Source organism: Myotis lucifugus, unplaced genomic scaffold, assembly GCF_000147115.1.
Source record: "Myotis lucifugus unplaced genomic scaffold, Myoluc2.0 scaffold_382, whole genome shotgun sequence".
Taxonomy (NCBI): domain Eukaryota; kingdom Metazoa; phylum Chordata; class Mammalia; order Chiroptera; family Vespertilionidae; genus Myotis; species Myotis lucifugus.
In genome coordinates this window covers 584583-603283 of record NW_005871430.1, presented here as the reverse complement: position 1 = coordinate 603283, position 18701 = coordinate 584583, and the positions used below count along the sequence as shown (strand labels likewise).

Below are 18701 nucleotides of genomic sequence, written 5' to 3'. Positions count from 1 at the left end.
AGAACATGGACTGGACTCATGGGCGCACCTGCCGGCTTTGCATCCTGGTCTCTCACCGGCTTGAGGCTTCGCCTCCTTTTTCTTTCCTCCCCGGTAAAATGGGGGAAGAATTCCACCTTCCTCAGGGCTGTGGTAAAGATGGAATGAGTTATTATTGGTAAGGTGCTTAGGACGCTGTCCGGCACACTCTACGAGTGTTAAATAACCAAGAAGATAAGCCTGCTGCTGGGGCACGTGGCTCCATCTCTGTAAAGGTCACAGGTCACTTTCCGGACAGGTGCCAGCCCCTGTGCACATGATGGGAGCGTTTCCTCCTAACCTGGGTCACATGATGGGGCATTTCTTTCTAACCTGGGGCATATAATGGGGGCATTTCCTCCTAACCCGGGTTGCAGGCTTCTCGGGGTTGCTTTGAGGTTGGAAATCTCCCCTGGCCATGTTTTCCGGGGGGAATCTGAGCTGCAGGCTCCCGTGGAGTGTTCTGGGGCTCAATACAAGCCACAGTCTCCCACACCCCTCTTTTCAGCTCAGCTCCATCCAACCCTGGAGCTGACTGGCCTTTGACAACCTGACCCAGTCTTTGGTGGAGACCCCAAACTTGTCTCCTTCCCTGGGACTTGCTGCTGCGACAGCGGCCACTGCGGCTGCCTTAGGACGGAGTCAGAGGGCAGCTTCCGGGGTCTGTTCTCCTTACGTCCTGATGTGTTCCAGGCAGAAATCCAGGACCTAAAGCTCCCCTAGCACTGACAGAGGAAGGCAGCAGGAGCCCAGCCGGCCTCACTCCCAGCCTCCAGGTGTGCCTCCCACCCAAGCTCCACAGGTACGGGCGCCTGAGCTGCTCTGCCCGGAGAGGCAGCCGGCACAGCCCAGGCCGAGGTGCCGCAGGTTCCCCAGGCCGCACAGAGGAGAATAAAGGGACAAGACCACGTCATCTCACAACTGGGAGGAGAGCTCGGTCCCTTTGGCCAGAAGGAACTGCAGGCCAGTCAGGGACATTGATGATCTGTCAGGAGTAATTCGAATCCAAATGATTCCCCCTCCTCCTCTTCCCACCCAATCCTGAACCCTCGCCCCCCTTCCAGGCGCACGCAGCCCCCTCCCAGCTCCTCCAGCAAACCCTGTTAACTCATGTCTCCCGGCTGCACATGCCCTGGAGGCCGAGGCCAGCCCTCCCCAACCCCTCCATGCACCTCTCTCACGGGCCTGTGTTTTCTGAGTCTGAGGCCTCTGGCTTCTGGGACCTCAGGGTCTACTCTCTGGAACTATGTTTGTGACGATGCAGACAAAGCTTTTGTCAGATTCTCAGCAAGGTCAGGGGCCTGGGGCGTGGGGAGAAGAACTGCTAGAAACCCTTCCTCTGCCACCCCATCCTGGCTCATCTTCTCAAAAAGCCCTGCAACCAGTAAAATAAGTTCCAGTCTTCTAGGCTGGCAGCTTCCCACGAGGCTGGTCCCAGCTGAGTGGGAGTAGAAAGGCAAGCTTTGGACTAATTCACACTAAGCTGTGAATGAGCGATGGCCCCCTAATGCCCCGAGGCATCTGCTTTGGAAAGGGATTTTACAATTTTAAACAGATCTCTGATGAGTGAGACCTTAGATAGGGAGCGTGACAACTAAGGAGAAAGTAGCAGGCAAGCTATTTTGGATCAAGAATGGTTCCGTCTCCCGAAGCCATTTTCTTGCTTCTCAAGCTTTTCTTACTGTTTCCTTCCCAGATTCTCTAGAAGTGTCAGGATTTCTCTCCGCATTTCCCAAGGCAGGGCTGATGAAGGGGTCCCGGAGTGAGACTGGAGGCAGCTGCAGCAGTGGCTGTGTGGGCATCCGGACAGAGGCTTTCCTACCGCATCTCATTCTATCTCACAACAGCGCTATGAGCTGCAGGCTGAGACCCCATTTTATAGCAGAGGAGACTGAGGCCCAGGTCCCCTGGCAGGTGGATGGGGCAGTGAAACTCAACTCCAGATCCTGCCTCCGGGTACCAGGTCCTCTCCTCCTACTGCACTATATTTGTTTGTAAGAGACCGAGGGATGGATGCTGTAAGCGGGTCTCCGACGGAGATGAAGGTGTAATTCCCTTAGAACTTAGGCGAGGCACAGTGAAGGTGGCAGACACGTGAAGCATGCAGAGGCAGCTGCTAGATTTCACCTCCTCACACCTCCGTGACCGGGAGCCCGCGTGCAGGGCCCGGGCTGTACTGGGCATGCAGCAGCCCCGTTTCCCCTCAGGGGTGAGCCCAGCTCGTGGGGCTATGGCGCTGTGGGCGAGGGAGCTGGGAGTCTGTCAGTCTCCAAGACTGGGACGGGCTCAGAATCCTGGGCAGCCTATGAGTGCTCATAGCAGCGTTACTCAGAAGCCAGAAAGTAGAAACAAGCCACTGTCCATCAGCTGATGGGTGGATGAACAAGCCGTGGTCCATTCAAACTATAGCGCACGGGTCAGCTATAACATGGGATGAAGCACTGATACGTATCACAAGACGGGTGAGCCGTGAAAACGTTGTGTCAAGGGACAGAACCATCACAAAATACCCCAATTATATGATTCCGTTCATGCGGAATATCCGAAATAGGCCGGTCCATAGAGACAGAAAGTGCACTTCTGGGGCTGGGGAGTGATGCTAACGGTACCGATTTCTCTCAGGGACAAGGGAATATTCTGGAATAGATAGTGGCAATGATGACACAAGTCTGTAAATATACCACAAAGCTCTGAAGGGTGCAGTGTAAAAGTGTGGGTTTTATGGTGTGTGAATTATATTTCAATAAAAGAATCACACAGGGAAGCCGCCTGGTGCTTTTCCTGCCTTTGGCTCTTGTGATGACAGAGGGCTCAGGGGGGCCTGGGCCAGGCCTCGGCTCAGCGCGGCCAATGAAGAGCCTCCCCCCACAAGATGTGGGGGCGGACGGCAGCCAGCAGAGTAGACTGTGGCCCTGGCTGGGTGCTGACCAGGCTTGCGAATGTGATGGATGGGAGGGGAGAAGACAGGAAGGGACTACAGGGCAGCCTCGCGGGATCTGGCACTAGGGCGGGGCATATAAAACCCCACGCCTCTCCCAGACCAGGCTCTGTGCCTCAGCTGAAAGCTGGGGTCCCCTTGCTTCACCTGCTGGGAGCTCAGAGATGCCGTGGGTTCCTGGGTCACTGTGGAAGCTGTACAGCTCAGTGGGCAAGAAAGCAGAGCCTCGAGTTACAAAGACCTGGGTTCAAATCCTGCGGGGCCATGGGCATGTGGTGCCTTCCTTGAGACTAGTTTCGTTATTTGTAAAATGTGGATAATGGCGGTGCCCACCTCCTGCGGGGCTGGGGCGTCCTGAGATGATGCGTGAAGATGCTAGCAGAGGCCTGGCGCACTGCGGTGGTCAATGCCAGGCGGCTCCTTCTATGGGTGGGGGGCCTGCTGGGCTGGTTTCCCCCTCTTCCCACACAGAATATTCTGTAAAGCTGCTCATGTGCTGGTGGGGGGGGGCGCTACAATCCAGAAAACAGCCATATTTTGGGTGGAAATGAGCGGAATCACCTTGGGGGCAGGGGAGGCTGGGATCTGGAGTGGGGGACAGGCCAGAAGCTGGGGAGGAAGTGCAGCTCCCCACCCGCCCAGAGCGGGCCCTCTGCCGGGTCTCTCACCCGCTCTGGCTTTCTAGGGAGCCACTGCTTCCAGCAGGAGTCTAGCCTCTTCCAGCCAAAACGCAATAGCAAGAAATATCACTGGGTGCTTCAGGGACCAGCAGCGCGGCAGCTAATGGATGACACCATCCTAACAGCAAAAAGGCCAGGGCGTAGTCTCCATCCCAGGAGCATCCTATCATCGGAATACATTTCTGTAGCTGCTAATGCCACGGAACAGTGGCCACGACAAGACGACACAGGTCAGAGAGAACTGACTTCTGCCCGAGAAAGAAGACAGCAGGGAACCAGCATGTGCTACAGAGGTTCTGAGACCCGATCTCCGTTAGCCGCGTTTCAGGTTGTACGAGGCCCCCATGTCTGCTGCAAACCAGCAGAACTGATGCCCACGCTGCCCTGCATGCTCGAGATACACAGGCTACTTTGCAGGATGTTCATTGGCGAATTTATCTGCTTATCAGGAAGTCAGCGGCGTTTGTACGAAATTGGTGTGTGCCCGATACATGTGCTAGTGTAACCATGCAATGTAATCAACCATTCTGCAAATCAATGAAATATGAGTGCAAAAAGAAAGTTATTGTTACTAAGAAAAAACACCACCACACACACACATACACACACACACCCAAAAAACCCTAAATGGAGTGCTCTGGAAAGACTCATGACTCAAATTCGATTAGAAACACCACACAGTAAGGTGCAGCGAGGCAGATGTTAAGAAACTGGAATACACAATAAAAATCTAGGAAGATCCGGCAGCTAGACTACTTCCCAAATGTCAAAATTCTTATTCTATTTTAAATAAAGATGGAATTTATAGATGTTATATTACAGGAGAGGTTCATGCAAGTAAAATGACAAATTTTCATTAGAAAAAGATCTTGGTTCCATATAAAATATATGTATGTCTTTTAAAATAAAGAAATGTATATATTTTAAACTAAAAATGTGTCTTTTCAGTGGTTGTTTCTTTCTTTAACCAGCATTTCCAGTGAACCAGTCGACATATTTGTGGTCCCCACTGCACTAGAATGAGAACATCCCTATATTGATTTTTTGCCCTTTTTGCACCTTTTCTACCCTCTTTCCTAAAACGGAGCTGCATCTCCCCAGAACCAGTCTCAGGGTTGTTCTCCAAAGCAACAGTGAAAACAGAGAGACTTAGTGATCAGATGTGCTTGGGGGCAGCTTCAGGACATCCTCGCCCTTGCAAACGCACAGTGCCCCCTGCACACGGAGAAGAAAGAACAAGCTGACTGTGTAGAACCTAGATCTCCCCAAGCCCTTCTGGGAGCAGGACACCGTGGGAGTCAGCGCCTTCGGGCCGCAGAAGAGGAGTAATGTCCGCTCCCTGTTCTGCAGCATTTACTACCCAGTCAGAGACCTAAGACGCGGAGACCGACACACACGTCCACACAGGACAGGCAAGCAGCAGGGTCACCGGATGGTGAACTCAGCAGGTGTTACAGATCAGACTCAGGTCAGCCACCTGCCTCTAATTGATTCGCAAAATGTGGGGCCTTTGTCTCAAAAACTTGTTCACTGTTCTAGCAAGTTGAGAGGAACTTTCATTTCTTAAGCATGACTGTGTCAGGCATGGCACGTAAATGTATGTTATTTCATTTAACTTTCATAGCCATAGAAACAGACCCAGAGCGACTGCACAGCTAGTGGGAAAGCCTCAGTTCACACCCTGTCTGCCTGGCTGCATAGCCCGTCTTCTCTCCACTGTGCCCCATTACCAAGCACCTCATAGCTTCTCTCCTGAGCTGCTGTTGGGGCATGGGCCCACCTGCGTCTGGGTGGCCAGGCTGATCCGTGGGCCAGCCTCGGCCTGTGAGGCCAGCTGTGTTCGGCCGTGTCCCCACGGGCTGGACTCCTCCCCTCCTCCAGAAGGCCCAGCGGTCACTCCCTTGTCCTCTGCCGATGGCTGCTGCGAGGAGGCATTAACGGGGGAGGACTTCGCCAGGGTTAAGTGCTTTATTAATAGCACCTGCGCTTGTGTGCACTCTGTGCTGGAGAGGGTCCAGGGTGTGGGCAGAAAAAGCTTACTCATGCTTTTCAACAAGTCCTCCCACTGTCCCAGGTCCCTTTGGGGGAGCCCCCCCCCGCCCCTGGTTCCTCCTCCCTTCTGCTTTGTGCACAGAGCACCCTCTCCCTTTCCACCTTGACCTTCCTCTGCTATCCCATCTGGTGGAAATGGAAAGAAAAGACCGGGAGCTAAAGAGGAGGCTCGGCAGGGAGGGGCGAGAGGGTAGGACATGGACTGAGGTCAGAGGGGAGGCCCAGCCAGGAGGGACTCAGAAGATGGCCCCCCAGTCTCATGAGCTGCACACGGGGAGTGGCAGGTGGCTGAGGAGGTGCCCACAGTGGGTGATGGGAGTCCCTGAGGGGTGCTGGGCTGGATGCGTGGGCTCTGTGCGGGGAAATCTGCATTGCAGCCTCCTCTCCCTCCTACACCTGCCTTTTCTCCCCCTCAGAAGTGAGTTTGTAGGTATGTTCACATCAGTCTTCAAAATGCATGGGATGCATATAAGCATAACCAATGGACATAAGACACTGGGGGGTAGGAGAGGCCAGGGGATTGTCAAGGGCAGGGAAAAAAAAGGACACATATGCAATACCCTTTGTAATACTTTTAGCAATAAAAAAAATGCATGGGGATGGGAGGCGAGGAAGGAGAGAAGGGGAACTGACATCATTAAGCACCACAGTGGCTAGGGGCTCAGCAATGCTTCCATTGCTTCATCATCATTTGCAGAGAGGTGGGCGTGGCCAGGTGACAGCAAGAGCCGAGGCCTAGATCTGAGCTCAGGTTTGGCCCATGAGCTTCTACCACACCCTGGGCCCTGCAGTCCTACCTCCTACAGCACAAGGCTGCAGACAGCCTCTGGCAGCGCCACACCAGGGCAGGCCAACCTTGCGCCCCACCATCGCTGTGAGCTCCAGCTCCCATCAGGGCTGCTCCCCGGAGGCCTGGGCTGGCCCTGGCCCTGGTTCTGGGAGTCGTTCCAACCTCTTCTCATCTTAATTCTTAGCTGTCCACCCCCTTCTCTCCAAAGTAGGTTTCTATTTGTTCCCTGGGGGTGTTTTCAGACTGTATTCCCTCAGCAAATGTCTGGGGACCCCAAGTCCCTGGGAGGGGTGGTTTGGGGGGGAATGTCTGGGGAGATGCCAAGCCCCAGCCCCACAGTGAGCCCCCAGGGCAGTTTTCTTGGTCCTGGGATGCACACCCTCTTCTGAGGCAGGTCCTTGGGGCCCCGTATCTGAGAGCCAAGCCCAGGCTCATGGCTTTGGAGGCCTCCCATTTCCATGAAGAACTGTGCCTTGATGGAAGGATTGATTGATTCCATTTGATTGAGAAAGAGCTTCCTTACTCCTGGTTCTTCCCACACTTCACAGGCCAAATTATGTCTATAATTCTAGTCCCAACTTTGCTGTTTGTCCTGTATCTGTGTGTCTATGTCCTGGCAGGCCACACTTCCAGACTGCTGGGAGCCCATCCATGTTCACAGACTCCACCTCTGCACCCTGGACCCCCCCCCCCCCCACACACACACAAGCACGCACACGTGCACACGCACGGACACATACTCTCTCACACTCAGCCCAGACAGTCACTGGTCTTTGTATCGACAGCTCTGGGATGGCGTTAGGGGCTAAAGTCATTGAAGTAATTCCTGACAGTCAACCGAAGCCACTATTACAACGAGCCCTGCAAGCACACAGCTCCACCTCGGTGCACACAGTGGGCACTTTACAAACACACAGTTAAACCCAAGGCTCTGTCTCCATTTCACGAAAGTGGCCATGAGGCTTATGAAAGCCTTTGCTCTGTATCACAGAGCTGAGCTGGACACGCGAGGAAGCCGGGACTTCAGCCTGTACCCCTCCAGAGCCCATGGGCTCAACCACAGCCCCCCTGCACTGTGCCTCAGCTGGGGCTCCGAGCAGGAGGGGGACACACACCTCAGCTTCCCTGGCGGGCAGTGAGGATCCTGGGACCCAGAAGAGCAGAGAATGAACATTTGCCCCTTAAGAGAAGGGCAGAGTGAGCGTGCTGCCTGGGAGGAGGGCTCTGGACCAGGAAGCTCAGCCCCGGCCCCACAGAATCTCACTCTGTTCACGAAACAGTTCCGAACACCCCCAGTACTTAAGTCAGAATATGTCTGTCCCACACCCTCTGATGTCGCCCTTTGTCTGAGGCAGCAGCAGCAAGCTCTAGGGATAGTCTCCCAGCTTGAGTTCCCGCGGGAGCCTCCCTCTGACCTGGGTAAGAAGATGATATCCAATCAGAGAGCCTCTCTCTGAGGCCACGCCCTCTGTGGACCTAGGGGTGCCGCTGCACCCACACACCCGTCAGTGCACACACACACTCAGGAAGAGCCAAGAACGCATGATATTGGTGGCGTGCTTGGGCAAGACTCCTCGCTTGTTCTTGGACTTCTTCTTCTTATCCTCATTGTCCAGGAGGGAAGTAAGGTCAAGGTTAACCTTCAGGGCACGTGGAGAAAAAGTCAGCATCAGCAGACTGGCAGCTAGGGACCTGTTGCCATGGTGATGATGGCAGGTTCTTGCTGCCAGCCCCCTTCCCAATTCACTCTAGGGCCCTGGGAGGTCACCTTTCCCTTCACCTCACAGAATGGAGAAGGAGGGAGAGGGGATGTGGCGAAGTGGGGAGAGAAGAGACAGAGGAAACCATAAACCATCCAGTAGTTAGCCTTTCTGGAGGAGTTTACAGTTTGCCAAGTGACTTCCTGTCTGTTACCATGGTGAGCCCTGACAGCAGCCTGTAGGTTGTAGGACTGTGTGTACTTGCTGGGTGGATAAGAACTCTGAGGCTCAGAGAGGTCTCCCCGGGCCCCTCTGCTCACTGAGCTCCAGGGTGGCTCCAAGTGGAGACCAGAAACAGGAGCCTTTGATGCAACGGGGAGGCAGCAAAATCCCAGGAGTTGATAAAACCTCTCCAGCACCCAGCTTCTTAACTGGAAGGTGGGGGTGATGTTACCTCTTAGGAGAATAATGGGGAGTAAATGAGTAACCTGTGTGAGGTGCCTACCAGATGGTAAGTGACCTTGGTTGCCCTCCCCGACACCCATGCAAACGTGCACACACTGGGACACACACTCACCTGTGTGTTCTGGATCTGGATGGCTCCCTGGGGGATTGCTTGGGTGACCACCTGACCCTGGGAGGTTACCATGGTAACTGGCTGGTATAAGGCTCCACCTGAGGAGACAACCAGTTTTTGTGTCCCCTGTCATGGGGGCACTTTCTGCTCTGGAGGTACTCAGCCCCTGTGGAAAGGGGCAGGATGGGACACGTGTTGGGGAAAGGACGATAGCCTTGCTTGGTCTTTGAGGGACTCTTGAGACTTTGACCCAAATTTGTTCCAAACCATACAATGAAGCCTTGGTGCTAACCATCTATACGTTACAGAACTCTAGCTAAGAAACTCAGCGGGGAGCCCCTCTCCCATTTCCAGGGGCACTTGTGCAATGCCCTGCCCCTCACCCCTGCAGTCGCCTTGGGGCCACCTTTTCTCTTCCCAGGGGTGTCCCCACGGTCCCCTGCACCAACCTGACACCACTTGTGAGTTGACAGTTGTCATGGCGATGCTGCTCTGCTGGAGCGCTGAGGCTGGGACCACAATCCCCTGGGGGTTATTGGAGACTCCGGACATGGAATTGGGAGAATTCTGCAGGAGGTCCTGGCAGTAAGGGAGGTGTGGTTCATGACAATGTTGCTAAGAGCTTAGATGCCACAGCCCAATTCCTCCTCTCCCCCCCCCTCCTTCCTCCCCTCCTCCCTCCTTCCTGTTCCCACCCACACCCAAATTGGAAAGGTAATTCTCAAGGATTCTAGAAAGAGTGAATAAGAAGGCTCAATATTAAAAACCAACCAACCAACCAACCAACCAGTCACCCAGTTAGCCATCCCATTCCCCTGCAAACCTAAGACATAAATGACCATGAACTCGCATTCCCCACTTGGCCTCACTTTGGAGTGTCCACCATTGATGCCTGGGTTCCAGCCCCAGAGATTCTGATCTACTTGCTCAGGGGTGTGGCCCGGGTTTGGGTTTTAAAAGCTCCCAGGTGGCTCTAATGTGCAGCGGGGGTGGGAAGCCGCTTTGAGGCACCAGTCATCCTTCACACTGGGTCGGCTCCACATGCCCCTCCCCCAAACCTCCATGAGCACCTAAATCCCAGCGCTTACTACACCAAGTCCACACACAAAGCGGCCTCTGAACTTTTATCTTTGTATCCTTAGCACCCAGTTCAGTGCCTGGCTGCTAGGAGCTACTTGTTGGATAATAATAAAAAATAGCCACCCTAGCCCCTTCACTACCCATCTCCTAAGGGCATCTCTTAGGAGCCTCAACCGTATGCACATTTCATGGATTCCTTCCTCTTCCTCAGCCCCACAGACTCCCACTGCAGGAAGGGTCCCTTTCCCCCACGTCGTCACCCTGCCAGCCTCATGTTCCCAGTGGACGATTCTGGCAGTTCGCTTCTGCAGGAGGCAAAGCAGCTAAAAAGAGCATTTTTTTCTGGCTCCCTGCTCCCCTCATTGCCACTTAGCAGCTGAGCAAGGAAGTGCTCGGACTTCTTGAGGGACTGCGGCCGAAGGGGAAGGAGATTGGGCTGCAGGCTGCACAGGGGCAGCGAGCCCTCCCTGCCTGGTGGCTGGGCTCTGGGGGAGTTTGTGAGGAAGAAGTTGGGTGTGTGAGAGGTGGGGTCGCCAGGCTTTATTTGGAGAAGGTGAGACAGGCAGCAAACGAGGTGTGGGGGAAGGAGCCATGAAGACCTGCCCCGGTCTCTCAGCTCCTCCGACCACAGCTCCTCATCTGAAAACAGGGCTTGAACTGTTAGGGGCAGAAATGTAATATTGGGGACTAGCTATTAGTTATAAGAAATAAAGTAAGAAATATTAATCATGCTCTGTTAACCATGATGGTTCTGTTCTGACTAGAGAAAGCACATTCTAACCTGGCTGGGAGTTATATGCCCTGGGACAGGGGAGCTAACATCGGAATGCAGTCCATCCTCCTGTCCCAAGAACTGCCCGTTGCTATGGAAAGATTTACAACTTCGTGGCTGAAACAGTCGAGTCCTGGAGGCACCTGTTCTTTACAACCCCAGCCCCTATTGCCTGTAATCTGGTCCCGGGGAGAGGTGCCCGCCTCTGCCACCTCCCCCACCCGCAGCCTGCATGATTCTCCCGTGCCTACTTTCCCATGCCTGTAATCTTTGTCCTTTTACCCAATATAAGCAGCTGGCTTATGGTGGCTACAGAGCAGATTTTTGTGGATGACCTGCTGCTCTCCCATGCTGCCGGCAGTACTGGAATAAACGCTCATATATGATTCAACCCTGTCTCTGCTTAATTGGCTCAAGTAGTGACAGGCAGCCCAGACCCCTTGATTGTCCGGTTACAGAACCAGATGCCCACCGGCTGCCAGCAGCTGGATTCCCTGCCCACAGCTGGATTCCTAAGGCATGTGCTGCAAGGACTCAGGTAAACCCTCAAGAAAAAAAAGACCAAATTGGGGAGAAAAAAAGACCCCAGCTTCCTAGCTTTTGTTTTAGGACTGACAGAAGCTTGGGCTTCCAGCCTCCAGGGACAGTCCGGCAGTGGTTCTCAACCTTCCTAATGCCGCGACCCTTTAATAGAGTTCCTCATGTTGTGGTGACCCCCAACCATAAAATTATTTTCGTTGCTACTTCATAACTGTAATTTTGCTACTGTTATGAATCGTAGTGTAAATATCTGATATGCAGGATGTATTTTCATTGTTTGCGACCCACAGGTTGAGAACCGCTGGTAGAGTGTGGAGGGGGAGAGACGCGTGTTTGGAGGAAACCTTAGCCAGTACCTGCCTGCCTGCAGCAACAGACCCAGGAGGAGTATGGAAGGCCCAGGGGTTGCTTCCCAGACCCTGGCACCAGGAAATCCAGAGCCTCTCAGGAAGGGGCGGTCAGCACTGATGTATGAATCTCACGGGTCAGCCCATGAGCCCCCCACCCCCTGGCATCACCTTCAGAGCTGCATGTCCACCCTGCGTGCCAGGCCCAGAGGAGCAGCACTTGGGGAACTGGAGTCACTCCCCCTCCTCCACCCACCAGGCTCGGCAGGGCCTCTGTCCGAGGCCTCGCTTCTATTCTTGGCTCACCTCTGCTGTGACCTTGGAGGGGAGGGCAGCTCTTGCCTGACCATCCCCTTTCTGTGAGCACCTCCCAGCCAGGGAGGTGAACGGTTTGAGCAGAACTCTTGGCCTTCCCTCGGATGCAGTTCAAGTCTAACACCGAGTCTGACCTGCAGAAGCTTAGACTCTGGAAGGGCCCTTAAAAGTCACATACAGTGGGGCCTTGACTTACGAGTTTAATTCGTTGAGACCGAGCTCGTTAAGGAGCTCGTTAACTCAAATTATTCTATCAACTCAATGCAAAAAATCGGCCGAGAGACAGCTGGTATCTCAAAAAACTCGTTAGTCGGGACACTCGTAAGTCAAGGCCCCACTGTACTTTGACAGACAAGGAAGATCGCGGTGTAGGTAAACGCCTGTACTCACCGCCTCCCACAACCACATCAAAATTACAACTAAAATACAGAACAACCATCATCCAGAACCACTGGAAAGCTGGCTGAATGGAAGTCCTACAACTAGAGAAGGCAAGAAGAAAGCACACTGAGACCGGTAGGAGGTGTGGGGATGCGGAACAGGCTGGTCCGGCACCCACGTGTGCTGCTTTTTTAATCAGGAGGAAGATCGTCTCTGAGGCTGGAGGAGCAAGGGGGCCCAGCCCCACATCAGACCCCCAGCCCAGGGTCCCAGAGCTGAGAAAAGAAGTCCCTACAGGCAGTAAGAACTACGGGCTGTAAAAACCAGTGTGGATTGGGGCTCAGTGACACAGAGGCTGCTGGAGACCCAGCTGTTCCTCTTAAAAGGTGGGCACCAGGGTGAGGCTTTGGGGGACACAGACACATACCAGGAGGAACTGGATTGCCTGGCATCTGGGCAGGAACTGGGGGGCAGCTTACTCCCAGACAGAGGTGCTCAAAGGGATCATTGTTCCTATGCTGGGACCTCCCTGGTTGTAGAGCTGACTGGCAGCCATTTCTGTTTGCTCCGCCCTGGTGATTCTCAGAGACCCCACCCCAACCAATTTATAACCCCACCCAAGCTGTGAGCATCAGCTTTTGCATATAAATGGCCTCTCCTGCTCAGGCTAAAATCTCTCAAAACAAGTTGCAGCTGGGTCAGGGAGCCCCAATTGTATCAATAAAAGGCCCAAGACCCAGCACCAGCACCAGCCTACCTTGCTTCACAGCTGGGCCTCATCTAGGCACTTCCAAACCTGATACAAAGAGAAGGAACCTGCAGATCTCTCTGTAGCTCCTGCTGGGTGGCCCCAGGCAGTGGCTGACTTTGCACCTCCCTGGAGACCCAAGAGCCAGTATACTCAGTGGTCAGTGTCAGATCATACCAGATTACAACTCTACATCCATAAGCGACACCTCAGGGGCAGATTCAGTGAGTACCAAAGCCTCATCAAAGCAAGTCCTGATCCATAGGGGTGTCTCTTGCACAGCAACTCTCCCACTGTAGTTGCAGCTGGTCCCCACAGCCAATTGGCCTGGAGGTCAATTCCCCCCAGTGACACCAACAGCAATCAAGTCTCAACTACAAGACCATGCTCACAGCCCACAAAGGGGTACACCTAGAGTGTCCACCTCAGGTGATTGGGGAGGCTGAGTCACTGGGCCCTATAGGACACCTACTACACAAGGCCACTCTACCAACTCAAGGAGACATAGCAGCTTTACCCAATACATAGAAACAAACACGGAGAAGCAGACAAAATGTGGAGACAAAGAAACATGTCACAAATGAAAGAAATGGAAGAAAGCAAACTACTGGATATAGAGTTCAAAACCATGGTTATAAGGTTACTCAAGAATCTTCTAGAAACCTCCAAAAAAAAATGGAAAAGGACCAGTCAGAAATTAAGCATACACTGACTGAAATAAAGAATAACATAGAGGGATTCAACAGTAGAGTAGAGGATTCTAAAAATCGAATCAACGATTTGAAATATGAGGAAGCAAAAAACACCCAACCAGAAGAGCAAAAAGAAAAAAGAATCCAAAAATATGAAGGTAGTGTAAGGAGCCTCTGGGACAACTTCAAGCATACCAACATCCGAATTATAGGGTGCCAGAAGAAGAGAGAGCAAGATATTGAAAACCTATATCCAAAACCAAAGAGGACCACAGTAAGACACATCATAATTAAAATGCCAAGGGCTAAAGACAAAGAGAGAATCTTAAAAGCAGCAAGAAAAAAAGCAGTTAGTTACCTACAAGAGAGTGCCCATATGGATGTCATCTGATTTCTCAACAGAAACTATGCAGGCCAGAAGAGTGGCAAGAAATATTAAAAGTGATGAATAACAAGAACCTACAACCAAGATTACTCTACCCAGAAAAGCTATCATTTAGAATTGAAGGTCAGATAAAAAGCTTCACAGACAAGAAAAAGCTAAAGGAGTTCATCACCACCAAACCAGTATTATATGAAATGTTGAAGGGTATTCTTTAAGAAGAGGAAGAAGAAAAAGAAACAGATAAAAAATATGAACAAAATGGCAACAAATACATACCTATCAACAATTGAATCTAAAAATCAAAATAAATGAATAAGAAATCGAATGAACAGAATAAACTGGTGAATAAAATAGAATCAGAGGCATGGAAATGGAACAGACTGATGATTCTCAGAGGAAAGGGGGTGGGGGGATGGGAAGAGATTAAACAAAGATCTTATAGGCATAATAGGATGGCGATGGCCTTGGGTGGGGCGGGAACCAGATGGAGGAGGGCAATGGGGGGAAAAACGAGGGACAGCAATAAAGATTTTTTTAAAAAGCCACATATTCCAACTTCCTGAGGCACAAATAAGGAGCTGGGGCTCAGACACTCAAGTGCCTCGTCCAAGGTCCCAGCCTGCAAGGTGCTCCACGAGTCACAGGGGTTCAGGAACTAGTTATTCAATACATAGTTATTACCGATAACCCACACCCAGAGCACAAAGGCAGCGTGGGCACCAGGGCAAAGACAATGGGTCTGGGAACTGGCAAGTCAGGGCCCTTCTGAGGGCTCAGTCCCCCCGTTTACAGAACATGTCTGCCCAGTGCTGACATCCAATAACCCTGAAAGCCCGAGTCTCACCTATGTGTTTGCTTCAAGGTTCAGCTCCTCTCCTCCATCACCCCAGCCAACCATTCTCCCAGGATGTGGACAGAATGATGGTATTTGAAGCTGAAGCAAACTTGGAAGGTGAGTTTAATAGGGAAGGAGGTCCCTCCCTGCACTCACCCTAAACCTCATGATGACTTTTCAATGATCTCTTGTTCGGTTTCATCTACGCCATGGTGTTCCTCATTGGGTAAGGATATTGGGGGATTTCAAACATAAAAGTTGTCCCGGATTCCCCCCCACACCCTAACTATCCAACTATGTTAGAAAGACACAAAATCAGTAAAATGAATACAAGAGGTGTGCCTTGGGATTCAACCAACACACATTTTACTAGCCAGAGGCAAAAGAGTGAGCCATTACCATCAGCGAATACTTCACCTGCTTATTCAAACTCTGGCTGGTTCTCGGCCTTGTAGCTTGGCCCGCCTCCATGTCAGCTTACCCTGTCTGGGTAACTAAGGGCAATGTATGTATTGGAGCAGACCCTTTTCTTTCCTACCCTTTCCTCCTGCTTTGGGTCTGTGCTGGGAGGCAGCCAAGTTCTATCAGCAAAGGAATGGAATGGAGAACGTCAGGGGTGGAGACCTGGGGTAGGGCCAGGCTAGCTGCATCTTAACTGGGCAGAAAAAAGAAGCAAAATCTTGGCATCCTCGAGGTCCTGGAAAATGATATTCACCCCTTACATTTGTAAATATGAGCTGATTTACAAACCTGCCTGAACACTAGGGTGTGTTGTTTTTTTTAAAAAATATCTTAGAATTGCTTTTTAAAGAGAGAGGAAAGGAAAGGGAAGGGGAGAGGGAGAGAGAAAGAAACATTGATGGGAGGGCAAACCATTGACTGGCTGCCTCCTGCATGCCCCCTACAGGGGATAGAGCCCACAACCCAGGCACGTGCCCTGACCGGAAATCAAACCAGCAACCTTCCCATACATGAGATAACACCCAACCAACTGAGCCACACCAGACAGGACTGGAATGTTTTTAAAGACATAGATTCTCAGGGCCATTGAATCAGAGCCTCAGCAATCTGCACTTTTACTAACCTCCCTCAGGTGATCCCAAAGATCAGATGGGTCTGGAACCTCCCCATTTATCATACACATGAATATTAGAGAACATTCTTTCACATGCTATTTCACTTCCATCTCACCACTCCCCATGTGGTCAGCAGGGGAGAGATTTTCACATTTGCCTTAATAGGAATTGAGGTCCAGAGAGTGGGAGTTATTTCCTAGTCAAGCTGCTGTGCCTCGAACCCAGGTCCCCCGGCTCTGAGGGTAGCCTTGAAGCTCCCACAGAGAGCTGTGCTTTGCGGCCAGACAGCCAGGCTCCCACGTGCGCAGTGACGGGCACATTTAGGCACCCAATAAATCATTTCCCACTTCTTTTGGCTGAAGTCACTCAGCTAGGGAGTGGCACAGCCATGACTGACACCTGTCCCAGGAGTCCCAGGGCTGCTTGCAATAGCAGAGATTCATCTGGGTGCACACCTGCCATGGCGTCCGTCCTTGCTGCATGCCCTCATTCCCCCCTCCCTGCTTAGGACGGTCCTGGGCCCCAGGTGTACCCCTGAAGGCGGCGCTGTAGCCCCGACCAGCTTTGGGACTTGACTTCGCAGCTATTTCAGGTTGAATCTGTCTCTATGGAGAGGACAGCACTCCGCGTCTCTGGGAACAGTCTATAGGTCTTTCTGAGGAGGGAGCTGCTATGGCAGCTGTGGGAGCCCTTTGGGGAGAAACTGTTGGCTAAGCACACAGTATTATTAGCTTCTCCACAGCCTCCTCTTGGGGGATCATCAGACTCCAACCCAGGCGATGCTGCTCTGTCTACACCCTCACAGAGCGGTTTCCTCCCAGCTCCTGAGCTCCCCTAACGAGGCGAGGGGCACTTCCAGCTCGTCTCACATCTCTGCTCGAAGTGTCCAGAACCAGGGGCTGAAGCTGGGTATCCAGCCCAAGGGCTCTTTGTCTTGTCCCCCCAGGAACATGGCTACGTGTTCCCACTCATGGGAAGCTGCCGGAAGCCTGGGAATCCTCGGTACTTTCCCGGCTTCTGTGGTGGGGCCACTCCTTCGGGCTGGGGAGTTCGTGGCCTCTTACTTCCTAGTAGGTAAGGTTTATTTTCTGGAAGGAAATAAGGCCAAAAAGTTGAACACTTTCATAGTTTTCCGGAGTGATGTCTCAGAGGGCACGGTTTTGGCTCAGGAGTCGAGGGAAGGAGCCTTCCCAGGCCTCCCGTAAGCCTGGCCTCCTGCTCCTACTGTGCGGTTCCCCTGAGACACACAGAGGCCCAGAGCCCTGGGGGGGGGGGGGGCAGTGCAGTAGGGAGAAGCTTCAAAACGGCAGAGAGCCCAGCCAGTGTAGCTCAGTGGTTGAGCATCGACCTATGAACCAGAAGGTCAGAGTTCAATTCTAGGTCAGGACACATGGCCAGGTTGGGGGCTCAATCCCCAGTGGGGGGTAGGGGGCTGGCAGGAGGCAGCCCATGAATAATTCTATCATTGATGCTTCTATCTCTCTCCCTCTGCCTTCCTCTCTGAAGTCAATAAAGATATTTAAAAACAACAACAATCACCACCCAGCAGAAAGCTTGCACCCCCCTGGACTCGGCCATGACCAGCCGCAGGGCCCTCGCTCCCTGGGGCCATCAGTCACTCTTGCTGGATCACAGTGGTCACCAGGTGAGTTTTATTCCAAGTCTAATTTCTGGAACAACAACAACAAAAAGATGACTTGTTTAAAAGAAAGGCCTTACTAAGAAAGAGTGAAGGCTCTGTGATTGCCTCAAGAAGCTGAGGGGAGTGGGGGCGGGGAGTGCACGGTGACCTGCCAGTGACTATGAACCCTGACGCTGAAGCCTGCAGTAAGCCGAGGAGGAACTGAGTCCGACCCGCCGGCCACCGATCCTCACAGTTCATAGGGAAAGAGCTTATGCTGCCTGGGAAGACTCAACTTCCACTGACTAAAGGAAGACACTCCGGGAATAAACCGTGATGGGAGGAAGAAATGAGGAGTGAAGGCAATAACTGATAGGACAGCTTTCCTTCCGAGTTATTTGAAAGGCTAGAATGTTTATCTTACCTGGAGGCCTGCAAAAAGGGGGATAAACTGGATGACTTGCAAAAGCCCCTCCCTCTGAAGACTAGGAAAACCAAGGCCATTCCCTAAGATTTGTGTGGGTGGGTTGCGGGGATAGGGGCCCCAGCTGTCTGCTATCCACACATCCGGCCACTAGGCGTCTCTGCTGATCCACCAGCTCAGAGAGGCTCCCCAAAGACTCCCAGGACTCCAGGAGGGCGGGTGTCTCTGACTTGCCAGGGTTGGGATGGGGGAGATGGTTCTGAGAGCCCCGCATCTGTGGAAAGCTCTTCCCACGGTCCAGCCTCTGGCTCTAATGCTTCCTGCGGCCAGATGCACTGGACCAGCGGCCGCCAACCGGTAGTCCGTGAGGCCTGAAAGGTAGGCGACCGCTGCACTGGACGGATGGCACAGTGCTTTTTTCTTACACACGTGTCTTATTTCCCTAGTTTGGTTGCAGGTTTTTGTGTGGGTGTTCTTGTTGTTATTGTTGCAGGTTTTTTGAGGGAAAGAGGGGTCTATCTTTGAATTCCCCCAAACTGCCTAGCAGAGTGTTGGGCACATGGTAGATGCTCAATGAATATGTGGCCTGCCTGGGCTTTGGCCCGAGATAGGGTGAGTGTGTGCCTTAGTGGGTGGGAAGGTTGCCACTGTCCTCAAACACCCGTTCCTGGCAGTGTCCCTTCATTCTGGCAGCGCCAACGTCCTGTCTTAAGCCCAAAAAAGCTGGGTT

The 18701-nt window shown here is 52.5% G+C and overlaps 1 protein-coding gene across 1 annotated transcript in view; it reads right to left on the bottom strand.

Annotated features, from left to right (window-relative positions):
- PKNOX2 (PBX/knotted 1 homeobox 2) overlaps positions 1-18701 on the bottom strand; it is a 110539-nt gene that overhangs the window by 7562 nt on the left and 84276 nt on the right. The window contains exons 5-7 of the mRNA XM_023743248.1: positions 9205-9334; positions 8756-8853; positions 7993-8118 (exon numbers count right to left, since the gene is read on the bottom strand). Of these exons, the coding sequence (XP_023599016.1) occupies positions 7993-8118; positions 8756-8853; positions 9205-9334 (354 nt within the window). The remainder of the gene's footprint in view (positions 1-7992; positions 8119-8755; positions 8854-9204; positions 9335-18701) is intronic.